The sequence below is a fragment of the Nomascus leucogenys genome, chromosome 6 (genome assembly GCF_006542625.1).
Source record: "Nomascus leucogenys isolate Asia chromosome 6, Asia_NLE_v1, whole genome shotgun sequence".
Lineage (NCBI taxonomy): Eukaryota > Metazoa > Chordata > Mammalia > Primates > Hylobatidae > Nomascus > Nomascus leucogenys.
This window is the reverse complement of record NC_044386.1, coordinates 58,834,373-58,858,108: the sequence shown is the minus strand read 5'-3', so window position 1 is coordinate 58,858,108 and position 23,736 is coordinate 58,834,373. Positions and strand designations below refer to the sequence as shown.

General features: G+C 41.4%; 1 protein-coding gene across 1 annotated transcript in view; it reads left to right on the top strand.

The window, feature by feature from the left end:
* SNAP23 (synaptosome associated protein 23) overlaps positions 1-21,358 on the top strand; it is a 35,618-nt gene extending 14,260 nt beyond the window's left edge. The window contains exons 3-8 of the mRNA XM_030814236.1: positions 204-245; positions 662-710; positions 2,512-2,629; positions 16,246-16,404; positions 17,646-17,790; positions 19,703-21,358. Coding sequence (XP_030670096.1) covers positions 204-245; positions 662-710; positions 2,512-2,629; positions 16,246-16,404; positions 17,646-17,790; positions 19,703-19,768 — 579 coding nt within the window. The 3' untranslated portion in view covers positions 19,769-21,358. The remainder of the gene's footprint in view (positions 1-203; positions 246-661; positions 711-2,511; positions 2,630-16,245; positions 16,405-17,645; positions 17,791-19,702) is intronic.
* The last annotated feature ends 2,378 nt before the right edge of the window (positions 21,359-23,736 follow it).

Here is a 23,736-nt window from a genome sequence, read left to right as displayed (position 1 = left end):
GTTGCTTGGGCTGGTCTTGAGCTCCGGTACTCAAGAAATCCTCTTGCCTCGGCCTCCCAAAGTGCTGGGATTATAGGCATGAGCCACTGTGCCCGGCCTGAGCTGGCAATTTTTAAAGATAGAATAACATCATGAATTTGGCCTGTGATCAGATTTTTTTTCCTACATATTTTGGAATGCTAAAATTCTGTGTTTTTTCCTAGTCTCTGGAAAGTACGAGGAGAATCCTGGGTTTAGCCATTGAGGTAAGAAAATGTTAATCATCAACTTAAGTATAGAAATTTATAGGAGAGATCCTAATACTTCTGGCTGGAGTTAGTATTAAAGGGTAATGTATCAATACGCTTTATTATTTGAAATTAACAGTTGCTGAAATTGTCAAACCATGCACTAATGGGAATTTTCTGTTTTTCCCTTTGACAGTATTGGAATATGACAGGGAAGATGAATTCACTATGAGTTTGTGACTTAATTATTTTGGGGGGCTGCTATGTTAAAGTGTGTTAGTTTAAGAATACTAGTTCTGTCTGTAGCTGTAATCCTCTGAGAGCTTGGGTTTCTAAATTATTCTGTCTTGCTATTTGTCAGCTCTTGTAGGTTCTGTTTCTGTTGTTTGTGGTTTGTTTTGTTGTACTATCAGCCTTTTCCCCCCTTCTCTTAGTCTCAGGATGCAGGAATCAAGACCATCACTATGCTGGATGAACAAAAGGGTAAGTTAAATTATTAGCAGAAATTCTTAATTTGACTATGATGCCAAAAAGCCCTATCAAATTAGCCACATACAAATTTCAGCCTTTGGGAGAGCCTTCCCTTTGTAAAATAAGAATGTTATGTTTACTTCTTGTCTTCTGATTTGAATTATATATCATGTTCACTGTCTATTTGGGATGGCAGGCAAAAATGCCCAACTGTATATACCAAGTATGTGTTAGGCCAGCATGGCTTATTTTGTGTATTGGTTATATGTGCCTTAGACATTATGATAGTAACGTAGCTGGGATAACAGGCACCCGCCACCACACCCAGCTATGTTTTCCTATTTTTTGGGGGTGGGGGACAGAGTTTCGCTATTTTTGTCTATTTTTTGGGGGTGGGGGATGGAGTTTCACTCTTGTTGCTCAGGCTGGAGTGCAATGGCATGATCTTGGCTCACTGCAACCTCCTCCTCCTGGGTTCAAGTGACTCTCCTGCCTCAACTTCCTGAGTAGCTGGGATTACAGGCGCCCACCACCACGCCCAGCTAAGTTTTTGTATTTTTAGTAGAGACGGGGTTTCACCATGTTGGCCAGGCTGGTCTCAAACTCCTGACCTCAGGTGATCCACCTGCCTTGACCTCCCAAAGTGCTGGGATTACAGGTGTGAGCCACCATGCCCAGCCTTTTTTTTTTTTTTTTTTTTTTAATTTTTATTTTTTGAGACAGAGTCTTCCTCTGTCACCCAGGCTCGAGTGCAGTGGTGCAATCCCGGCTTACTCCAGGATCCTCTACCTCCCAGGTTCAAGTGATTCTCCTGGCTCAGCCTCCTGAGTCGCTGGGATTACAGGTGTCCACCACCACACCCAGCTAATTTTTTGCATTTTTAGTAGAGACAGGGTTTCACCATGTTGACCAGGTTGATCTCGAACTCTTGACCTCAGGAGTCTCTTGATCCGCCCACCTCGGCCTCCCGAAGTGCTGGGATTATAGGCGTGAGCCACCATGTCTGGCCAGACATTATGATACTCTTACATCATCCTCAGAAATCAAGTTAAGTCCTAAAACAGATCTAGATTCAGGTATGCTTGGAAACACTTGAGTTGAGTTGGCCCTGAGTAATCAGGTCTAGTTTTTATTACTCTTATAATAGCCCTCAGGTTTTGAACCTATTATAGAAATGATGGGGATTTGACCTGGTCAAGGTACCCTTAACTTGGTTGTAAGGATGATCTCTAAATAACCGTCCCTTGGTCCTACTATACACGATTATTATTATTATTATTATTTTTTTTTTTTTGAGGAGGAGTCCCACTCTGTCATCCAGGCTGGAGTTCAGTGGTGCAATCGCAGCTCACTGCAACCTCCAACTGCCGGGTTCAAGCAATTCTCCTGCCTCAGCCTCCCAGGTAGCTGGGATTACAGGCACCCATCACCACACCCAGCTGATTTTTGTATTTTTAGTAGAGATGGGGTTTCACCATGTTGGCCAGGCTGGTCTTGAACTCCTGACCTCAGTTCATCGCCCACCTCGGCCTCCCAAAGTGCTGGGATCACAGGCTTGAGCCACCCTACCATACAAGCCATATACAAGCTTTTTAGAACAAATTTTTCCACAGCAAGAGGCTAGGTGCCTCCAGATCAGTACGTGAAAGATTGTTACCATGTTGAATAGCTTCTAATACCTTTTGACACGACATACTCACTGTGGGAAGTTATTGGTAGATTCAAGGTTGAAGTTTGCTGTTCCATAATAATAGCATTTTCTGGTTGACACTGTGAATGGAACACAAAGTGTAACTTCACAACTTATTCTTAGAACAACTAAACCGCATAGAAGAAGGCTTGGACCAAATAAATAAAGACATGAGAGAGACAGAGAAGACTTTAACAGAACTCAACAAATGCTGTGGCCTTTGTGTCTGCCCATGTAATAGGTGAGTTGATAAATTAAGATGGTTTCAAAATAAATAATGAGAGTACCCCACCTTCTCCCACCAGCTAAGGTCAGAAGTATGACTGGGCTTAATGAGGAACTCTATTATATAAATCTAAGTTGTCTCTCCTTCAGGCAGATTAAGCTTTTTGTGTAAATACTGCGTGTTCACTGAAAACTGTGACTTATATTTGACCAATCCTGGGATCAAGTCCAATTTCAATTTGTAGTAATACATGAAAAGGTTAGGAAGTATAGGGAAATGTATATCTGGATGATGGAGAGCAGGATGGAGTTATTTTCTTTTCCTTTCAAAGGAGGAGTATTAACAAAATATATATTTTGTGGTAGGCACATGAGGGATGGCCAAAAGAGTAGAAGAGCTGGGAAAGAATGGCAAAACATAAAAAATACATAAATCTAATGTTAGATTACATGATAATGACCAAGGCTAAATCTAATGTTAGATTATATGATAGTGACCAAGGCTAGGTATACAGAACTGTTAAAGGTTGGGTTGGAGAGCATCTTATAGAAGAGGTAGGAGGTGGATTGGCCTTTGAGTGATTAGAAGGATCTGGATGAATAGGGAGGAACAGTGAGGGCATCTCCTATGAAAGGTTCAAAATAAAGATTAACAAGGAGCTTGACTTAACTGAGCTGTGTGACTCATGTAGATGAGAAGTGGAAAGTAAGATATAAGTAGGTAGTAGAGGAACTTGAATGCCAAACTAAGGAGTTGACAGATTGGAGTGGAGTATAAAAAAAAATGACAGTATCTGGAGATTGAATGACTGTACTCACTGCTGAAAGTTTTGTTTTGTTTTTTTTCTGAGACAGGGTCTCTGTTACTCAGGCTGGAATGCAGTGGCGTGATCACAGCTCACTGCAGCCTCTCTTTCCTGGGCACAAGAGATCCTCCCACCTTGGCCTCCCAAAGTGCTAGGATTACAGGCATGAGCCACTGCACACAGCCAAAGTATTCCTTTTTTTTTTTTTTGAGATGGAGTCTCACTCTGTCACCAGGCTGGAATGCAGTGGCGCAGTCTCAGCTCACTGCAATCTCCGTCTCCTGGGTTCAAGTGATTTCTCCTGCCTCAGCCTCCCGAGTAGCTGGGACTACAGGCACATGCCACCACACCCAGCTAATTTTTGTATTTTTAGTAGAGACGGGGTTTCACCACGTTGGCCAGGATGGTCTTGATCTCTTGACCTCATGATCTGCCCACCTTAGCCTCCTCAAGTGCTGGGATTACAGGTGTTAGCCACCACACCCGGCCTCAAAGTATTCATTTTTAAAGAGGTTCTTAGACATTAGTATTTCATCCAGTTCTCAGCTGGTCTTATAAACCAACAGGTGTTATATTTTTATATTTTCAGATAAGTGTTTTTATGTAACAACATTTTTGTGCCATTTCTACTATAGAAAGTACAGATTAATTGCTTGTCAGTCAACTTTAGTGTTTATTTTGGCCATGAGGAGTTAAGGTTTGACAGTGTTCTTCCTAGTCTTATCCACTGGCTTCCTATTCTAACAGGTCTGTTGACCTGTTTACACCTTGGTTGACTAACTGAAAGTTCTGTATTTTTTGAGACGGAGTCTCGCTCTGTCACCTAGGCGGGAGTGCAATGGTGTGATCTCGGCTCACTGCAACTTCCACCTCACGAGTTCAAGTGATTCTCCTGCCTCAGCCTCCCAAGTAGCTGGGATTACAAATGTGTGCCACCATACTCGGCTAATTTTTATATTTTTAGTAGAGACAGGGTTTCGCCATGTTGGCCAGGCTGGTCTCAAACTCCTAACCTCAGGTGATTTGCCTGCCTCTGCCTCCCAAAGTGCTGGGATTACAGGTGTGAGCCACTGCTCCTGGCCAGAAGTTCATATTTTAATAACTATGACTTGTCAATCAGAGTTTAGCAGATTACTTTAAGCAAACAAGTTAAAATGTACAGATTATTTGATACAAACTCTTAGCTGTGTTTTACAAACATAATTGTACCTTTCTCTTGTGTTCCATGTACCTTCTTGGAAGAGTACAGAAGAGGGGAAGTAGGTGAATTTTCTTGAGATCAGATGTTAGGAGAACCAGGAGAAAGAAGTCTCCCCTAAAATCTTAGAGCAAGATCAGCTCTAAGTCACGTGTTGATAAACAGGAAGAGCACTGAATTAGACCTAAGATGGTCTAATATCATAGAAAGTGGGAAATGCAGCTACAGAGTATTAATTTTATGTCTCTTTGTGTATCCCAGCCAAGCATAGGCAAGCTTTTCTTGAAGACTGGTGGGAAACAAGGTAGAGTATGGTCCTGAATCAGCATTCTTCAGCCTCTAACATCAGTAGAACCCTTTCTCAGTGGATCAAGAGAAGGCACTACTTTTTTAGAGATGGCCCCTCCCTCTGTCTCCCAGGCTTGAATGCAGTGGTGCCACCATAGCTCACTGTAGCCTCAAACATCTGGGCTCAAGCGATCCACCCACCTCAGCCTCCCAAGTAGCTGGGATTACAGGTGCATGCCACCATGCCCAGCTAATTTTTGAAATTTTTTGTAGAGACAGGGGTCTTGCTATGTTGCCCAGGCTTGTATCAAACTCCTGGCCTCAAGAAATCCTCCCACTTCAGCCTCCCAAAGCACTGGGATTACAGGCTTGAGCCACTGCACCCAACTGGCACTTCTTTCTTTTTTTTTTCTGGCACTTCTTGAGAGATGGAATCAAGGGGCTGCTGTAACAAAACAGTTCCCTGAAGAGAAGAAAGTATTATCTCAGTTAAAGATGTCTGATTGTAATTGCCTTTCTTCCACCTATTTCTTTCTTATACCATTGAGACCTTGGCCAGTATGATATCTCTTATCCTCAGCTCTGTTCCTGTCATTCTTGCCTGTGTCTTGATCTTTCTAACATGAGCTTCTTAAAGGTAGACATGAGATCTTAGTCCTTTGTATAAGGCCTAGTCTTCATACCAGCAGTAGTAGTAACAACCCAGGTCAGGTCCAGAGTTCCTTATTTGCCATTTGGAAATACTTTTTCTTTTCTTTCTTTTTTTTTCGAGACAGGGTCTCGCTCTGCTACCCAAGCTGGAGTGCAGCGGCACAGTCATGGCTCACTGCAGCCTCAACCCATCCTCCAGCGTCAGCCTCTTGAGTAGCTGGGATTACAGGCACATGCCACCACACCCAGCTAATTTTGTATCTTTTGTAGAGACAAGGTTTCACCATGTTGGCCAGGCTGGTCTCGAACCCTTGGGCTCAGGCAGTCTACCCACCTTGGCCTCCAGAAGTGCTGGGATTGCAGGCATGAGCCATTAAGCCCTGCTGGCCATTCAGAAATCTAAAAAACTCTGAACGCTAAAGTTTTGTTTTATTTTTGCTGTTATGGTGCCACAATTCATTAGGATATAAAATGTAACCTGAACTGAAGCTATGTTTAGTCTTTATTACTTGCTGTAAATATTAATTGGTTTCACCACAGAAATACTCTTTTTGAGTCAGGGTCTCACTCTGTCACCCAGGTTGGAGTACAGTGGTATGATCTTGGCTCACTGCAGCCTCGACCTCCCAGGTTCAAGTGATCCCCCCACCTCAGCCTCGTGAGTAGCTGGGACTACAGGTGCATGTCACCATGCCTGGTTTGCTTTTAAAATATTTTGTTTCTTCTTTTTTTTTTTTTTTCTTTTGAGACAGAGTCTCACTCTGTTGCCCAGGCTAGAGTGCAGTGATGCAATCTCAGTTCACTGCAACCTCTGCCTCCAGGATTCAACCAATTCTCCTGCCTCAGCCTCCCAAATAGCTGGGATTACTGGTGCCTGCCGCCACGCCCAGCTAATTTTTGTATTTTTAGTAGAGATGGGGTTTCACCATGTTGGCCAGGCTGGTCTTGAACTCCTGACCTCAGGTGAACCGCCTGCCTCGGCCTCCCAAAGTGCTGGGATTACAAGCATGAGCCACCATGCCTGACCCTGTTTCTTTTCTTTTTTTTTTTTTTTTTTTTGAGACAGAGTTTTACGTTGTCGCCCAGACTGGAGTACAGTGGTGCAATCTCGGCTCACTGCAGCCTTCACTTCCTGGGTTCAATCGATTCTCATGCCTCAGCCACCCAAGTAGCTGGGATTAGAGGCATGCACCAACATCTTGCTAACTATTGTATTTTTACTAGAGACGGGGTTTTGCCATGTTGGCCAGGATGGTCTTGAACTCCTGACCTCAAGTGATCCACCCACCTTGGCCTCCCAACGTGCTGGGGTTACAGGCATGAGCCACCGCACCTGGACTTTAAAGAGTTTTTGTAGAGACGAGGTCTCACTATGTTGCTCAGGCTGGTCTCAAACTCCTAAGCTCAAGCAATCCTCCCACATTGGCCTCCCAAAGTGCTGGTATTACAGAAATGAGCCACCACGCCCAACGTCACTACAGAAATATTAATGTATTTAATTATGTGGTACTGCCCAAAACATCTTGCCCCCAATGGATTGGGGTAACAGTTGTGGGCCTGTGCGTTAATTTAAGGTACTATTCTGAACATGTTCATTTAATCCTTAAACAGTAGCCTTAATATGAGATAGATGTTCTTTATTATTATCATTTTACATCCAGGCTACGCTATGTAGTGGAAGAGCTGGGACTCAAAACCAGGCAGAACCCTTGCTTTTTTTTTTTTTTTTTTTAGACGGAGTCTCGCTGTATCACCAGGCTGGAGTACAGTGGCGTGATCTCAGCTCACTGCAACCCCTGCCTCCCAGGTTCAAGCGATTCTCCTGCCTCAGCCTCCCAAGTAGCTGGGATTAGAGGCATGCACCACCATGCCTGGCTAATTTTTGTATTTTTAGTAGAGATGAGGTTTCACCATGTTGGCCAGGCTGGTCTCGAACTCCTGACCACGTGACCCACCCACCTCGGCCTCCCAAAGTGCTGGGATTACAGGCATGAGCCACCGCGCCCAGCCCACAAATCCTTTTTTAAAATCACATATCTTAGGCAGTAATTGATAAATTGTAATTCTAATTAACAAAAATTTGAAAGGAGCAGATTTAAAATGGGAAGTCTCAGAATAGTAAAGTGCTTGATGTCCCAGTTTAAACGTTCTTTTTTTTTTATTTTTATTTTTTTGAGATGGAATCTCGCTCTGTCGCCCAGGCTGGAGTGCAGTGGCGTGATCTCGGCTCACTGCAAGCTCTGCCTCCCGCGTTCACACCATTCTCCTGCCTCTGCCTTCCGGGTAGCTGGGACTACAGGCGCCCGCCACCAGGCCCGGCTAATTTTTTGTATTTTTAGTAGAGACAGGGTTTCACCGTGTTAGCCAGGATGGTCTCGATCTCCTGACCTCGTGATCTGCCTGCCTCAGCCTCCCAAAGTGTTGGGATTTATAGGCATGAGCCACCGCGCCCGGCCTTAAAGATTCTTAGATAAGGTATTCTTCTGTCTTAACTTGCCTGTTTTATAAAGTCTAACAATGGCACATAGTTTGAAGACAAATTGGCATTTCTGGACCACTTACTAGAGAAGTTCCAAACTGGCACTACAGGTTTTCTGCTGTTCCGATCTTAAGTCATACTGAGGTGTAAAAATTCAGCTTCGACTAATTAAAATGAATATTGAATTATATTTCATTCAGTAGTTCAGTGCTTCTTCCATCCTGCTCACTGGAGACACAAATATGAGTAAGGCATACCTCTGGCCCTGCCTGTTTTATTTATCATGACATTATTTTTTATACCTCACATAGTACCGGATATACAGTAGTTACTCAATAAACACTTGTTGATTTGAGTGTCCTTGAGAAACTTGTTGGCTGGTGGGAGAGTTTGACATGTAAAAAGATTTTTTAACATTACAATGAAAATAAAATATATAAGAAAATAAAATACATAATAGAAGTAATTAAGGGAAATCTTAATCACTAAGAGGAAGGAGTCTCAAAGCACTCCATCGGTTTTTGCCTTCATTGGTTTTTGCCTTCTCTCATATTGTCTAATTTTAGGAAAGAATATCATCACCCAAAATTCTGAGGAAAAATGAAATGTGCTCTGGTTTAAATGGTTTTCTTATTTTTCTTTTTATCTAGATTCTCAGATGTTGGTTGTTTCTATGAAACCAGGCAGGAAATTGAATGCATTATGTTTTTAAAACTTTAAACCTGCTTCTGTTCTGTTCGACTGGCATTTACTATTTTCTGCATTTCATTCTCTCACCTAATCTCTTCCTTTCTAATCTGCTTACTAAAAATGAAGATTTAACATCAGAAGCCGGGCTCAGTAACTGATCAAAGGGAACTTTAAGATGCAGTCTTGTGGCGCAGTTTGGGCTGCTAACCTGCTATCTAAAGGTGATGCTTCAAATGGCTTTTCTGTGCATGTGCATGGATTTTGTGAATGGTGAAAACTGTCTCTAAACCTGTGTGGTGGTGTGTAGTGTAAAGTGAATTTGGTCTTGATGGGTGCTATCTCACAAAAGATGGACTTGACAAAAGGACCTTAATTTATAATACCATCCTTTGACAAATGTCTCTGATAACTAAGTTTTTGCTAAATAACATTTAAGATTACCAAAATAACAATACTCCTGGAGTTTCTTAAGAAATTTAAAATAGGTTGATCTTTGAGACAGCTGCTGCAGTCTAGTTCTGATAAAAGGTAAGGGAAGTCACGCTAAATGCTTCTCTGTCTTCATAGACTTTGATTTTAGCATTCTGTCTTCCATTAAGTTTCCCTACTTTTTTCTGGTTCTTGAGTCAAGATTTCCTCTATTAAAGTTTTGCTTCTACTGATTTGGATTACCCATGATTTAGGCCACTACCAAATTAAGGAATCAATTGCCAGTCTAGTCATCTCAAATCCTATTTGGAACAAGGTGGGATATAAAATTTTAAATGCTACCATATCTGGTATCTTCTTTCCTTAAATAAGGGTTTCCCCTCTACATATGTTATAAACTATTCTATAATTCCTGTTACATCATGTGTTAACTTGCTGTGATTTCATGTTGAATTAATACAGAACTAACTAATCTTAATTTTTCATGGGAGATAAGTTTTGTCAGCTTACTGTTTATTATTGTGTCTGACGCTTTTCTTAAGTTTAGATCTTTATGAGAATTATGAACATGATTAAATGTTAAAAAATTAAGTATTTGATTTCTACCCTTTGTTTCCTGCCCTCCTTTTTTCTTCTTTCCTTAGTTTGACTATCCAAAGCACACACACACTCACATTCACTCTTTATTATTAGTTGATATTTATTTGGTCCCTTTTCTCCTGGATGTGAAATAGTCACAGCTAATATTTAGTTTTATTTTTGCTATTTTTAATTCAGTTAAAACTAATATTGATGCAACCAAAACTAAAAAAAAAAAAGAAATTATTGTTTTTGTGCTCATACCTTGATATTTACAGTTTTATGCTTGATAGCAGCTTCCTGAATTGACTAAGGGATATTTCAGATTCTTACTTAAAACTTGCCTTTTTTTTTTTTTTTTTTGAGACAGAGTCTTGCTGTGTCCCCCAGGCTGGAGTACAGTGGCTCAGTCTCAGCTCACTGCAACCTCCGCCTCCCGGGTTCAAGCGATTCTCCTGCCTCAGCCTCACGAGTAGCTGGGATTACAAGCGTGCGCCACCACACCCAGCTAATTTTTTGTATTTTTAGTACAGAAGGGGTTTCACCATGTTGATCAGGCTGGTCTTGAACTCCTGACCTCAAGTAATTCACCCTCCTTGGCCTCCCAAAATGCTGAAATTACAGGCGTGAGCCACACACCCAAAAACTTGCCATTTTTGAATGAGACATTTAAGTGGAAAAAAAAAAGGTTCCAGTTAAAGACTATTAGACCACTCAAAACTAACAGTCAGTTGTAAATCTAAGTTTCTAGTTGGAGTTCTGAACTTCATTAAAATTTACCACAAATTTACTTAGGCATTTTATCATGAAGACTGATTTCTTCCCAGAGGGGCTGTACATTTTATTTTCAAGAGTCCTGTCACAGATTAGAACTATTCTTTCTTACTGTAGACTAAAACAACCTGGTCCTAGTAATCTTTCATGTCACGATATTCCAACTGCATTCATCTACCTGTAGATCTCAAAGCTAAGAAATGGTAATGGACCAAAAAGTAAACATGCCAGTTGGTAATCCGTGCACTTACAGGCATGAACTGTTGACTAAGGGTCAGGTTGAAGCTGAAGCCAATGAATAAAAATATTTATCCAGTGATTTACAAAGCGGTTTTATGTCTGTTATCAACAGAACATTTTACAGCCCTGCTAAACATTAAGTATTGTTATTATCCTAGTTTTACGTACAAAGAAAGGGATGCTCTGAAATTGAAGTTTGCTTAAGATTCTGTAGCTTCTGAATGACATGCCTAGGATTGAGATTTAAGTTATTTTACACCAAATGCTGTTACTTTTTTGTTTTTTTGTTTTTTGTTTGTTTGTTTTTAGACAGAGTCTCACTCTGTCGCTCAGGCTGGAGTACAGTGGCAGGATCTCAGCTCACTGCAACCTCCGCCTTCTGAGTTCAAGTGATTCTCCTGCCTCAGCCTCCCAAGTAGCTAGGATTACAGGCGTCTGCCACTGTGCCTGGCTAATTTTTTGTATTTTTAGTAGAGACGGGGTTTCACCATCTTGGCCAGGCTGGTCTTGAACTCCTGACCTCATGATCCATCCACCTCGGCCTCCCAAAGTGCTGAGATTACAGGCGTGAGCCACTGCGCCTGGCTTTTTTTTTGTTTTGTTTTAATCCTGACATGTCCCTTTGCTTCTTCCAGATTAATTATTTAGTGTTCCAGTATATAGACTACTAGAGTCTATAATAGACTACCAGAGTAATCTAAAGTACTCCTCCTGGATCGCTAAATGTCCCACTGACCTTATATAAAACAACAACAAACGATTCCCAGGCTTTACCCCATGTGTATTGGAGTAGAATCTTCAGAGTGCAACCTACGTTATCTATGTGTTCTACAGCAGGGGCCCCCAACCCCCCAGCCATGGACCACTATTGATCCATGGCCTGTTAACAGAAACTGGTCCTCATAGCAGGAGGTGAGCATTATTGCCTGAGCTCCGCCTCCTCTCAGATCAGCAGTGGCATTACATTCTCATAGGAGCAAGAACCCTATTGTGAACTGTGCATGTGAGGGATCTAGTTGTACGCTCCTTATGAGAATCTAACTAATGCCTGATGATCTGAGGTGGAACAGTTTCATCCCCAAAGCATCCCCTGGTCCCCATTCGTGGAAAAATAGTCTTCCATGAAACTGGTTCCCCAGTGCCAAAAAGGTTGGGGACTGCTGAGGTCGCTCTGATACTCAGTCAAATTTGGAAGGTATTACCTTTAAAGCATCTAAGACCCTTTGGAAGGAAAGTAAATTAGTTTAAAAACACATTTATATTTGTGAACATTTTTTATTAACTTAGATAAGCAGCTATCTGACAATGCCTTAAAAACAGGTTCCAACTTGGTGGAGGAAACTCCAGGATGATGGTAAGTGACAGGGTCTTGAGCAACCAAAAGGCATTACCTAGAGTGGACGTGCTGAATGAGACACACTGAACTGTCACACCACCTCTTCATAAGCATGCAGAACATACTATAACTGCAAGAAAAACAAGTAGTTTTTTTTCCCATCCCATTTGAAGGTAAACATGCCGACACAATGCAAAGCTTTAAAAAAATTCAAAGTCGGCCGGGTGCGGTGGCTCACTCCTGTAATCCCAGCACTTTTGGAGGCCGAGGCGGGCAGATCACGAGGTCAGGAGATCGAGACCATCCTGGCTAACACGGTGAAACCCCGTCTCTACTAAAAATACAAAAATTAGCCGGGCATGGTGGCGGGCGCCTGTAGTCCCAGCTATTCGGGAGGCTGAGGCAGGAGAATGGCATGAACCCGGGAGGCGGAGCTTGCAGTGAGCCAAGATCGCACCACTGCACTCCAGCCTGGGCGATAGAGCGAGACTCTGTCTCAAAAAAAAAAAAAAAAAAAAATCAAAGTCAGCTTTTTGTGTCTTTTCCCCTTGATACAGAAAGAACATCTTCAAATATCCGGTCTTCTTTTTTTTTTTTTTTTTTTTTTTTTTGAGATAGAGTCTCACTCTGTCACCAAGGCTGCAGTGCAGTGGCACGATCTGGGCTCACCGCAACCTCCGCCTCCTGGGTTCAAGCGATTCTTCTGCCTCTGCCTCCTGAGTTGCGGGGACTGCATTCGAGCGCCACCACACCCGGCTAATTTTTGTAGTTTTAGTAGAGACAGGGTTTCACCGTGTTGGCCAGGCTGGTCTCGAACTCCTGACTTTGTGATCTGCCTGCCTCGGCCTCCCAAAGTGCTGGTATTACAGGTGTGAACTACCGCACCCGGCCAAGATCCAGTCATTTTAAAGACAGCAGAGTTTGACAACCAATCTGATTCTTTGTTTATAGACTATGCTTCAATTAAAAATCATTCACATGATCATTTTTGAACAATTCATTTGCATTTTATGCCCTTATATCTAATTGTGGAAAGAAGAATTCTCATAAGTGTAAAGAATTTTTTTCAAATATTGCCTGTTAATGTTGGGAAGGAGGTTGGAATGCATATATATCCCTTAATAGACCAGAACCCACAGGTCATGTCCCAGTCCACTCCACTTTTTGTGCTGTCAGAAACATAATATCTCATTAGTTACTTTGGAATTTCAACCCTGTCTCTTGCACCTGTTCCACAATCTGAAATTCTAATAAAAGTCCTACTTCTATTAGTTCTGTTAATATTTGTGGTTATTAACTTTCTGATAAACTAATATATTGCTTTTGTTTTATTTAGTAGCACTCTGCTCTAGAATTTTGCCTGGGACCTTTCTTATTATTAACAAAGAATACATGTGAATATTTATTTTAAAAATGTATATCCTACCTTGTTCCAAGAAAAATTTAACATGGCTTCTTAATAAATAAATGGGTTAATTAATAAAAATAGCATAGAAACATAATTATGATAACTTAAAGTGGTACCATGAAACACAGTTGGAGAACTAGCTCTTCAGTGTTCATAAATTTGCCTTTGCAATGCCTCTCACAAAAAAGAAAGTAGTAGTATCCTTTCTGTAATATTAATGATAAAGGTCTAAAATTCAATTCTAGGTTTGCCGAAAATGAATCCTCACATGCCTATTAAGGAAGAAGTCACTTTTTTCATAAATCTCTTCCCTTTTTAATTTTTGCAATTTTAAAACTTCCTTTTTAATGTAAAATGTAGAATAAATCAGAGACCAATATTTGAGCAACATACTATTTTGTTTTTGTTTATAGAAAAGTGAAAACTAAAATTGAATGAAAGCTTGACTTTAGCCAAATAATCAAGAAAAGTTTTGTGTCACTTTTCCATAACAGCCATTTTTTTTTTTCCTGTAATAGCCACTTTTTCTTTCTTTCTTTTTTTCTTAAGATGGAGTCTCACCCTCTTGCCTAGGCTGGAGTGCAGTGGCACAATCTCAGCTCACTGCAACCTCCATCTCCCAGGTTCAAGTGATTCTCCTGCCTCAGCCTCCTGAGTAGCTGGGATTACAGGCATACGCCACCACGCCTGGCAAATTTTTCTATTTTTAGGAGAGATGGGTTTTGCCATGTTGGCCCGGCTGGTCTTGAACTTCCAGCCTCTGGGGATCTGCCCATGTGGGCTTCCCAAAGTGCTGGGATTACAGGTGTGAGCCACTGCACCTGGTCTGTAATAGCCATTTAAAAGTCACTTTCCTAGGCTTTTTTTTTTTCTTGCCAATTGCATCTGTTTGAGTAGTAAATTCCATGGTAATGTTCTGGTTCTGACTGATTTTTGGCTATGTCAGCTATACCTAAAGCATATGCTTTTATTTTTAAGACACTTAGACTTACAATTTTTTATTTATTTGTTTATTTATTTTTTTTGAGATGGAGTCTCGCTCTGTCGCTCAGGCTGGAGTGCAGTGGTGTGATCTCGGCTCACTGCAACCTCTGCCTCCTGGGTTCAAGCAGTTCTCCTGCCTCAGCCTCCCAAGTAGCTGGGACTACAGGCGCATGCCACCACGCCCAACTAATTTTTTTGTATCTCAAGAGACAGGGTTTCACTGTGTTGCCCAGGCTGCTCTTGAACTCCTTAGCTCAGGTAATCCGCCCAACCTCCGCCTCCCAAAGTGCTGGAATTACAGTCGTGAGCCACCGCATCTGGCGATCCTTTTTTTTTTTTTTTTTTTTGAGATGGAATCTCAATGTGTTGCCCAGGCTGGAGTGCAGTGGTGCAATCTCAGCTCACTGCAACTTCTGCCTCCCAGGTTCTCCTGGGAGTCTCCTGACTCAGCCTCCCCAGTAGCTGGGATTATAGGCACATGGCTGCCACACCCAGCTAATTTTTGTATTTTTAGTAGAGATGGGGTTTCACCATGTTGCCCAGGCTGATCTTGAACTCCTGACCTCAGGTGATCCACCCACCTTGGCCTCCCAAAGTGCTGCAATTACTGGTGTGAGCTACTGTGCCCGGCCTTGATCTTTTTTTTTTTTTTTTTTTTAAGAGGAAACTCTTAAATGAAAAACTCCTACACTACAGGATTTATGAATGACCGCTTGTGTGGTCAAGGTACTTATTTGTCCGCTGATTGTCCAATTTGGAAATTATTCATGCCTTTCTTTCCTGATGGCTGGTTTGTTTGTAAGAAACCATTGTTTAAAATTTCATGGAAAATTCTAATAAAAACTGATTAGCTGGAACTACGCTGGTTCAAATTCAGTCTTCTTATTTTAAAATTTTATTTTTTTTTTTTTAAGATTAGGTCTCACTCTGTCACCCAGGCTGGAATGCAGTGGCACTATCATGGCTCACTGCAGCCTCGACCTTCTGGGCTCAAGCAGTCCTCCCACCTTAGCCTCTCGAGTAGATGGGACCACAGGCGTGTGCCACCACACCCAGCTAATGTTTGTACTTTTTTATAGAGATGGCATTTTGAGGCAGGGAGCAGTAGCTCACAAGCCTGTAGTCCCAGCACTTTGGGAGGTCGAGGTGGGTGGATCACTTGAGGTCAGGAGTTTGAGAGATGGGTTTTTGCCGTGTTGCCCTGGCTGATCTTAAACTCCTGAGCTCAAGCGATCCGCCCACCTTGGCCTCCCAAAGTGCTGGAAGTACAGGTGTGAGCCACTGCACCCAGCGTCAGCCTTCTTATTCTGTCATCCCTTGTCAACCTCTGAGATGCCTTCAAGGAACTTCTTAAGGTATCCCAGAACACCTTTTCTAAGGGAACTTTTTTTAAGTAATGTGCATTAACCTGTTTTCTAGATAGTGCTGGATACACTAGGAAGAGAAAAGCAAAACAATAGTGCCAGAGGCTAAGGGAACCTGAAAAATCAAATAGTTGCCTTTTGCTACTTGCTAACAGCCTAGTGAAGATTTGGTAGAAGTAGTATTTGGACCTTTTTAAAATGTTTTTTTAGTGTCAATGGGTTTACATAATTCATCTATTTCCTATTCGATATTGCCATGGAGCATAGTATAGATCATCTAGACTTAGCTGTATGCAGCTTTTCTACTAGAGTTATTAGTGTCATCCTCAAGGTAACAGGCACTAATAATTAGAACTCTCCCTCTACTTTTTTTTGGTATCTCCCTACACTCCTGACTCTTATATAGAACAAAGAACTTTGAGTCTGGCAAGGCTTATAAGACAACATGGGGAGATGGCGGAGAAAACTCACCTAGCAATGTAGTATCTAAACAGCCAGGCCCGGTGACAAATGGTCAGCCTCAGCAACCAACGACAGGAGCAGCCAGTGGTGGATACGTTAAACGGTATGCCAACTCCTCCCGATATTCCTGTACCTTTCTTAATGAATGGTTCACTTAGGAGATGAGTTTAGCAGTACATGACCCCTAACTAATAAATAAAAATTGTATTTATTCCATTTTTAAAATGCATTTAAAAATCTGCCCACTGACAAAATGTGGGGTTTTTTTTGTTTGTTTGTTGTTTTGTTTTGAGACAGAGTCTTGCTGTGTTGCCCAGGCTGGAGTGCAGTGGCACGATCTCAGCTCACTGCAACCTCCGCCTCCCAGGTTCAAGTGATTCTCCTGCCTCAGCCTCCCAAGTAGCTGGGAGTACAGGTGTGCGCCACCACCCTCAGCTAATTTTTGTATTTTTAGTAGAGACAGGGTTTCACCATGTTGACCAGGCTGGTCTTGGACTCCTGACCTCAGGTGATCCACCTGCCTCGGCTTCCCAAAGTGCTGGGATTACAGGCATAAGCTTCCACACCCGGCCAGACAAAATGTTGACTGTGGTGGTTGACCTTGGTTGATGGAATTAACTTTCCTTTATACTTTTCAGTACTTTCCAAATTATTGAACTAGACATATTTTACTTTTATATATAGAAAAAAATATGTTTTAAAATGTGTCATCTAGAACAAGGGTCAGCTAGATTCCTATAAGAAGATCTGTAACGAGCCAAAGAATTAATATTTCAGACTTTTCAGGCCATACAGTCCCTTGCAATTACTCAACTCTGTTGTAGGGTTAAAGCAGGCATAAACAATATGTAAACAAAAGAGCACAGCTGATTTACAAAATCAGATGGTGGCCAGATTTGGTCCTTGGGCCATAGTTTTCCAACCTCTCTTTTAGGGCAGTGTTTCTTTAGATAGACTTAACTGTGCATTAGAACCACTTGAGGGGCTTATTAAACCGTAGGTTTCTGGGATGCACTTACAGCTTCTGATTGAGTAGGTCTGGAGTGGAGTGTGAGAATTAGCATGTTCTCATGTCTAACAGCTTCCCAGGTGATGCTGGGAATTACGCTTTGAGAAACACTGTTTTAGAGTTGGTTCTTTTCTTACATGGCTTTAAGACACTGTCCTCTCTTTGATGAGTCTTCCAGTTTTTATTAGAGAATGTTTCCCAAGAATGGTAACCTATATTCCTTTGGATCTTATACTTGCTGAGAGTCATTTTGGTTACTTACTTTTGTGAAAAATAAGTCCAGACTTTATTTAAATTCAACAAAACCTATGGAATTAACTGTCTTCTTGTGATAGCATAACTAATGATGCCAGAGAAGATGAAATGGAAGAGAACCTGACTCAAGTGGGCAGTATCCTGGGAAATCTAAAAGACATGGCCCTGAACATAGGCAATGAGATTGATGCTCAAAATCCACAAATAAAACGAATCACAGACAAGGTAAAAGCTTTTTATTGCCACAAGAAAATGAGACACCCAGTTCAGCATTTCAGTAATAGACATCTGTGCTAGATACTGTGGGGGACATGGTAGAATAAGCTCCTGTCCTCATAGGTCTTAGTTCTGATGAGGTGGTGGTTCTAACACATAAAACAAGAGCCAAGTCCTCCCCGTCATGGCAGTTGGTGCATTTTGAAACCAGAGTTTGGAATGTAGTAGTTTTACTTAAACCTTCACACATGAAGCTTAGTATCTACTTTAGCCTTTGAGTGTGTTTTTTTCTCTCTCAAATGAGTAAGTTTTATTTTGTTAACTAATTTTTTAATTGAGAACGGGGTCTTGCTCTGTTGCCTAGGGTAGTGCGGTGGTACAATCACAGTTCACTGCAGCTTACCTCCTAGGCTAAAGCGTTCCTCCCACAGCAGCCTATTTTGTTAACTAAAAATAAATTAAGTTCCTGAATCCTCATCTCATGAAAGAGTCCGTAGGTGAAAATCTGTTCTGCAGAATAGTTCTTATGGAGTGGACACACGAAATAGAGTCATGTGAGTGAAAGAAAGTTGTGATTCTTTTTTCCCCCTTAACTTTACATGATATAAACATAGTGAAAGTGAAATTGTTTTCAGTGTTTCGATGTGTCACATATAAAGTCATACCTTGGCCAGCTGTGGTAGCTCACGCCTGTAATCTCAACACTTTGAGAGGCCGAGGCAGGAGGATTGCTTGAGCTCAGGAGTTTGAGACCAGAGCAAGACCTCGACTCTACTAAAAAAATGTAAAAATTGACCAGGCATGGTGGCATGTGCCTATTGTCCCAGTTACTCGGGAGGCTGAGGCAGAAGGATTGCTTGAGTGTAGGAGTTGAAGGCTGCAGTGAGCTGTGATTGCACCATTGCATTCCAGCCTGGGCAACAGAGTTGAGACCCTGTCTCAAAAAGAAAGAAAAAGAAGAAAGTCATACCTCATTAAAATCTCAGTGAACTTTAAAGTTTAGGGTGAGTTTTTAAGCTTGGCTCTCTGTTAAATGACTTTTGATGGAATTAATTGAAACAGTGGTTCACAAGATGCTTTAAATGCTGCAGTCTGGGTTTAGGCTACATTTACCTGTCATTTTAATTCAGATGTTGGTGAGGATGGTAATAGATTCGTTCCAAAGATCTTTGGAAAGGTTATTTCAGTCTCTCCAGGTTAGACTTAGGGTGTCTGAATCCAGATGAGATTCTATGATTCAGTTCAGAGGACTCACACAAGGTCCAGATCATTAACAGAGAAGAGCACTCTTTCATATTTCATTGCATCAAAAAATGCCATTGATTACAGGATGCATCCCAGTTTCAGGCATGTTAAACTATGAAAAAATGTGTTATAGAATTGATGAAATATTGGCAAGGTCTTTTTTTTTTTTTTTTGAGACGGAAGGAGTCTTGCTCTGTCACCCAGGCTGGAGTGCAGTGGCACGACCTCGGCTCACTGCATGCTCCGCCTCCCGGGTTCACGCCATTCTCCTGCCTCAGCCTACCGAGTAGCTGGGACTACAGGCGCCTGCCACTGCGCCCGGCTAATTTTTTGTATTTTTAGTAGAGACGGGGTTTCACCGTGTTAGCTGGGATGGTCTCGATCTCCTGACCTCGTGATCCGCCCATCTCGGCCTCCCAAGGTGCTGGGATTACAGGCGTGAGCCACCGCGCCCGGCCGGCAAGGTCTTATATGTTACACCTTTGTCATGTTTATATACCAGGGGTTTTCCAAATGAATTTCATATTCTGTTACTTCTTGCCCAACATGAGTTTTGTAATGTAACTGCATGTGGTTTCTTGGATTTTCTCAGTGTGTCAGTTACTCCAAGTGTGAAAAGTTTAATTTTTATTAGAGTTACTTACCTTGTAAAGCTGATATCTTTCTTGTTTTTCAGGCTGACACCAACAAAGATCGTATTGATATTGCCAATGCCAGAGCAAAGAAACTCATTGACAGCTAAAGCTACTGCTGTTCTTCATCATTTATTCACTTCCGTAGCTCCTCCTTGAAAGTTATTACCTTTTCAGAGTTTAAATTTTCGGTTCCATGCTCTTCAAATTGGGAGATAATATGGAAGAAGGGCCAGAGCAGTCACAGCCCTCCTTCTTTTTTGTTTTCTGTTGAGGGCCGACTGCTGCTCCGCCTTCCTTCTAGTATTTTCTTTCTCAATTCATACCCTTAGATTGGTTTTCATATGTCATGTATAGAGTTTTCATCCTCCTCATATACTTCAGCAGGTTCTTTTGCTTTCAAGATTTGGAAGCATTGCCAAAGACAGCCATGAAGAAGGAAGCTATAGAAGTGTTTTTTGTTGTTGTTGTTTATTTTTGCTTTTGTGGTCAAGGGAGGGACAAGAGATAAGAGGTTGTTACCTCAGTAAAAACCTTCAGGCCACAAAGCAAAAAGTTGCATAGCCACAGCGAAGATCTAGTTGGATATAGTTTTTGATTTAAGTTGCAGTTATAGCCAATTTAGGCTAATGCTTGGTTTTGGAGTTTTTATACACAACGTTTTTGTTAGGCATCACAGTTTTGCAACCTCTGCTCCAAAGAGAAAAATAGAATGAGTTTTCTTTCTTTCTTTCTTTTTTTTTTTTTGGAGTCAGAGTCTCACTCTGTCATCCAGGCTGGAGTGCAGTGGCGTGATCTGGGCTCACTGCAACCTCCGCCTCCCTGGTTCAAGCGATTCTCCTGCCTTGCCTCCTGAATAGCTGGGATTACAGGCGTGTGCCACCATGCTCGGCTAATTTTTGTATTTTTAGTAGAGACAGGGTTTCACCATGTCAGGCTGATCTTGAACTCCTGACCTCGTGATCCACCTGCCTTGGCCTCCCAAAGTACTGAGATTACAGGCGTGAGCCACCGTGCCTGGCCGAGTTTTCTTAAGTGAGCTTAATTTCTGAACTCTTAGTGATTCATATATGTACATAAATTTGTGAACCCATTTCTTATTGCACCATTCAGGAACACTTTGTATAAATGAGTGGTTTTTTATTTCGTATTATTAGTAGTATCATGGTTCCATTACAGGCCTATTAACCTCATACATTGTCATTAGTCTTTGAAGAAAAAATATGTAAATATATATATGTAACATGAGAATTTCTCTCTAAAGCAGGGCTTAAAATTTTTTGGAAAAGTTTGACAAAGTATACCACATGAATTCAGATTTACCTCAATGCTAAGAATTATGTTTAGTTAGGAAAAAGGAAAGTCATTTTGACCTCAGGTAGAAAAATAGATTGCTTTGAGTTTTATGTAGCTTTAGACTTTAAATAAAGTTAGAATTTATTCTGTTACTAAAAATTATTTGAAAAAATTATGCCTCTGGTTTAATTATTGGTGGTTACACACTGTCTTTCTCCTACCCTTATGTATTGAACTATGTCCATAATCAAGTTGATGTGGATCCTGAAAAGTGTTACGAAAATCTGATTGGTGTTTGTCACATTTATTTTAAAATTAGCATCTGAACACTTCAAAGCTGTCAGTGTGTATTGGTTTCACCAATAACCATTGCTTGATCCTTACAATTAAATTTTTTAACTAACTAATGGTATTGTTCTTTCAAATAGGTAACATGTTTCTATGACTGTTATTTGGGGGAAAATAGTTTCATCAGCTCTCATTTAACAAATTAATAAAGCAAAGATCCATACATCAAGAAACACCACAACAGGAAGCTGCCTTTAGCATCTTTCCAGTATTTATTGAAAATATTAATAGGACTTAAACTTACCTTGCTAAAATTTGTTGTGAGGTTCATTTTAATCATTACTAGTCTTACTCACTTGAGCTTAAATACACTAGTGACTGGAAGGGTAATGGTTCTGTGTGAGAACTACAACTCACTGGAGAAGATACAGTTAATGTGGGAGCTTTCAAAGGCTAAAGAGGAAAATATTTAAATAAAGTGAGATGCAACTACACCCTCTGTAATAGAAATGCTCCATGTCAAAATGAGTGGTTTGGCAGGTAATGGTAAATATGTAAAGTAAGAAGGTGTAAAACAGAGGATTGTGCTTTACCTAAATGCCTTTCCTAAAACCATTTACCAAAAAAAAAAAAATTTTAGCACTGTTCTGGATAAAGGAAATAGTTCTGAGAATACCAGCATGCTACACTCACAGTATAATTGGTTAGAAGCATGGGCTGAGGCATTATCTGAATTTTCACTCTAGCTGAAGTGACTGTAAGGTCATTTCTGTGCCTTAATTTGTCTGTAAATGCAGATTAATACAAGCATACCTCAGATACTGAGGGTTCAGTTCTAGACCACTACCATAAAGCTAGTATTGCAATAAAGTGAGGCACATGAATTTTTGGTTTCCCAGTGCATATAAAAGTTCTGTTTACACTATTCTGTAGTCTATTAAATGTGCAATAGCATTATGTCTTTAAAAAGCAAAATGTATATACCTTAATTAAAAATACCATGGGCCAGGCGTGGTGGCTCACGCCTATAATCCTAGCACTTTGGGAGGCCAAGGCGGATGGATCACTTGAGGTCAGGAGTGTGAGACCAGCCTGGCCAACATAGTGAAACCACATCTCTACTAAAAATACAATTAGCTGGGTGTGGTGGCACATGCCTATAATTCCTCTACTGAAGTCTCTTTTTTGTTTGTTTTGGTTTTTTTTGTTTTGTTTTTTTGAGATGAAGTCTCGCTCTGTCGTCCAGGCTGGAGTGCAGTGGCGTGATCTGGGCTCACTGCAACCTCCGTCTGCCGGGTTCAAGCGATTCTCCTGCGTCAGCCTCCTGAGTAGCTGGGATTACAGGCAGGCACCACCGTGCCCAGCTAATTTTTGTATTTTTATAGAGACAGGGTTTCACCACGTTGGTCAGGCTGGTCTCGAACTCCTGACCTTGTGATCCACCTGCCTCAGCCTCCGAAAGTGCTGGGGTTACAGGCGTGAGCCACCACACCCGGCCTCCTCCACTGAAGTCTTGAAACGCTCAGGCATCCATGAGGGTTGGAATCAACTTCTTCCAAACCCCTGTTAATGTTGGTATCTTGACCTCCTTTCATGAATCATGAATGTCCTTAACAGCATCCTTTCCAGAGGGTTTTCAGTTTACTTTGCCCGTATCCATGAGAGGAATCACTATGGCAGCTATAACTTTATGAAATTTATTTCTTAAGCAATAAGACTTGAAAGCACCGGGCACGGTGGCTCATGCCTGTAATCCCAGCACTTTAGGGGGCCCAGGTGGGCGGATCACGAGGTCAGGAGATCAAGACCATCCTGGCTAACACGGTGAAACCCCGTCTCTACTAAAAATACAAAAAATCAGCTGGGCGTGGTGGTGGGCGCCTGTAGTCCCAACTACTAAGGAGGCTGAGGCAGGAGAACGGCGTGAACCTGGGAGGCAGAGGTTGCAGTGAGCTGAGATCGGGCCACTGCACTCCAGCCTGGGTGACACAGCGAGACTCCGTCTCAAAAAAAAAAAAAAAAAAAAAAGCTGAAATTACTCTTTGATCCAAGGGCTGTAAAATGGATATGTTAGCAAGCATGAAAACAACACAACATTAATCTTGTACATCTTCATCAGCTCTTGGGTGACCAGATGCTCTGATGCTCACTATCAATAAGCAGTAAGATTTTGAAAAGAATATTTTTTTTTCTGAGCAGTATTTCTCAACAGTGGGTTTAAAATATTCAGTAAATCATGCTGTACAACAGATGTGTTATCATTCAGGTTTCATTGTTCCATTTATAGAGCACAGGTAGAGTAGACTTAGCATGATTCTTAAGGCCCCTATATTTTCAAAATGGTAAATGAGCAATGCCTTCAGCTTCAAGTCACCAGCTCTATTAGCCTCTAACAAGAGAGTCAGCCTGTCTTTTGAAACAAGCTAGGCATTGACTTCTCTCTAGCTATGGGAGTCCTAAATAGTGTCATTTTCCAATAGAAGGCAATTTCATC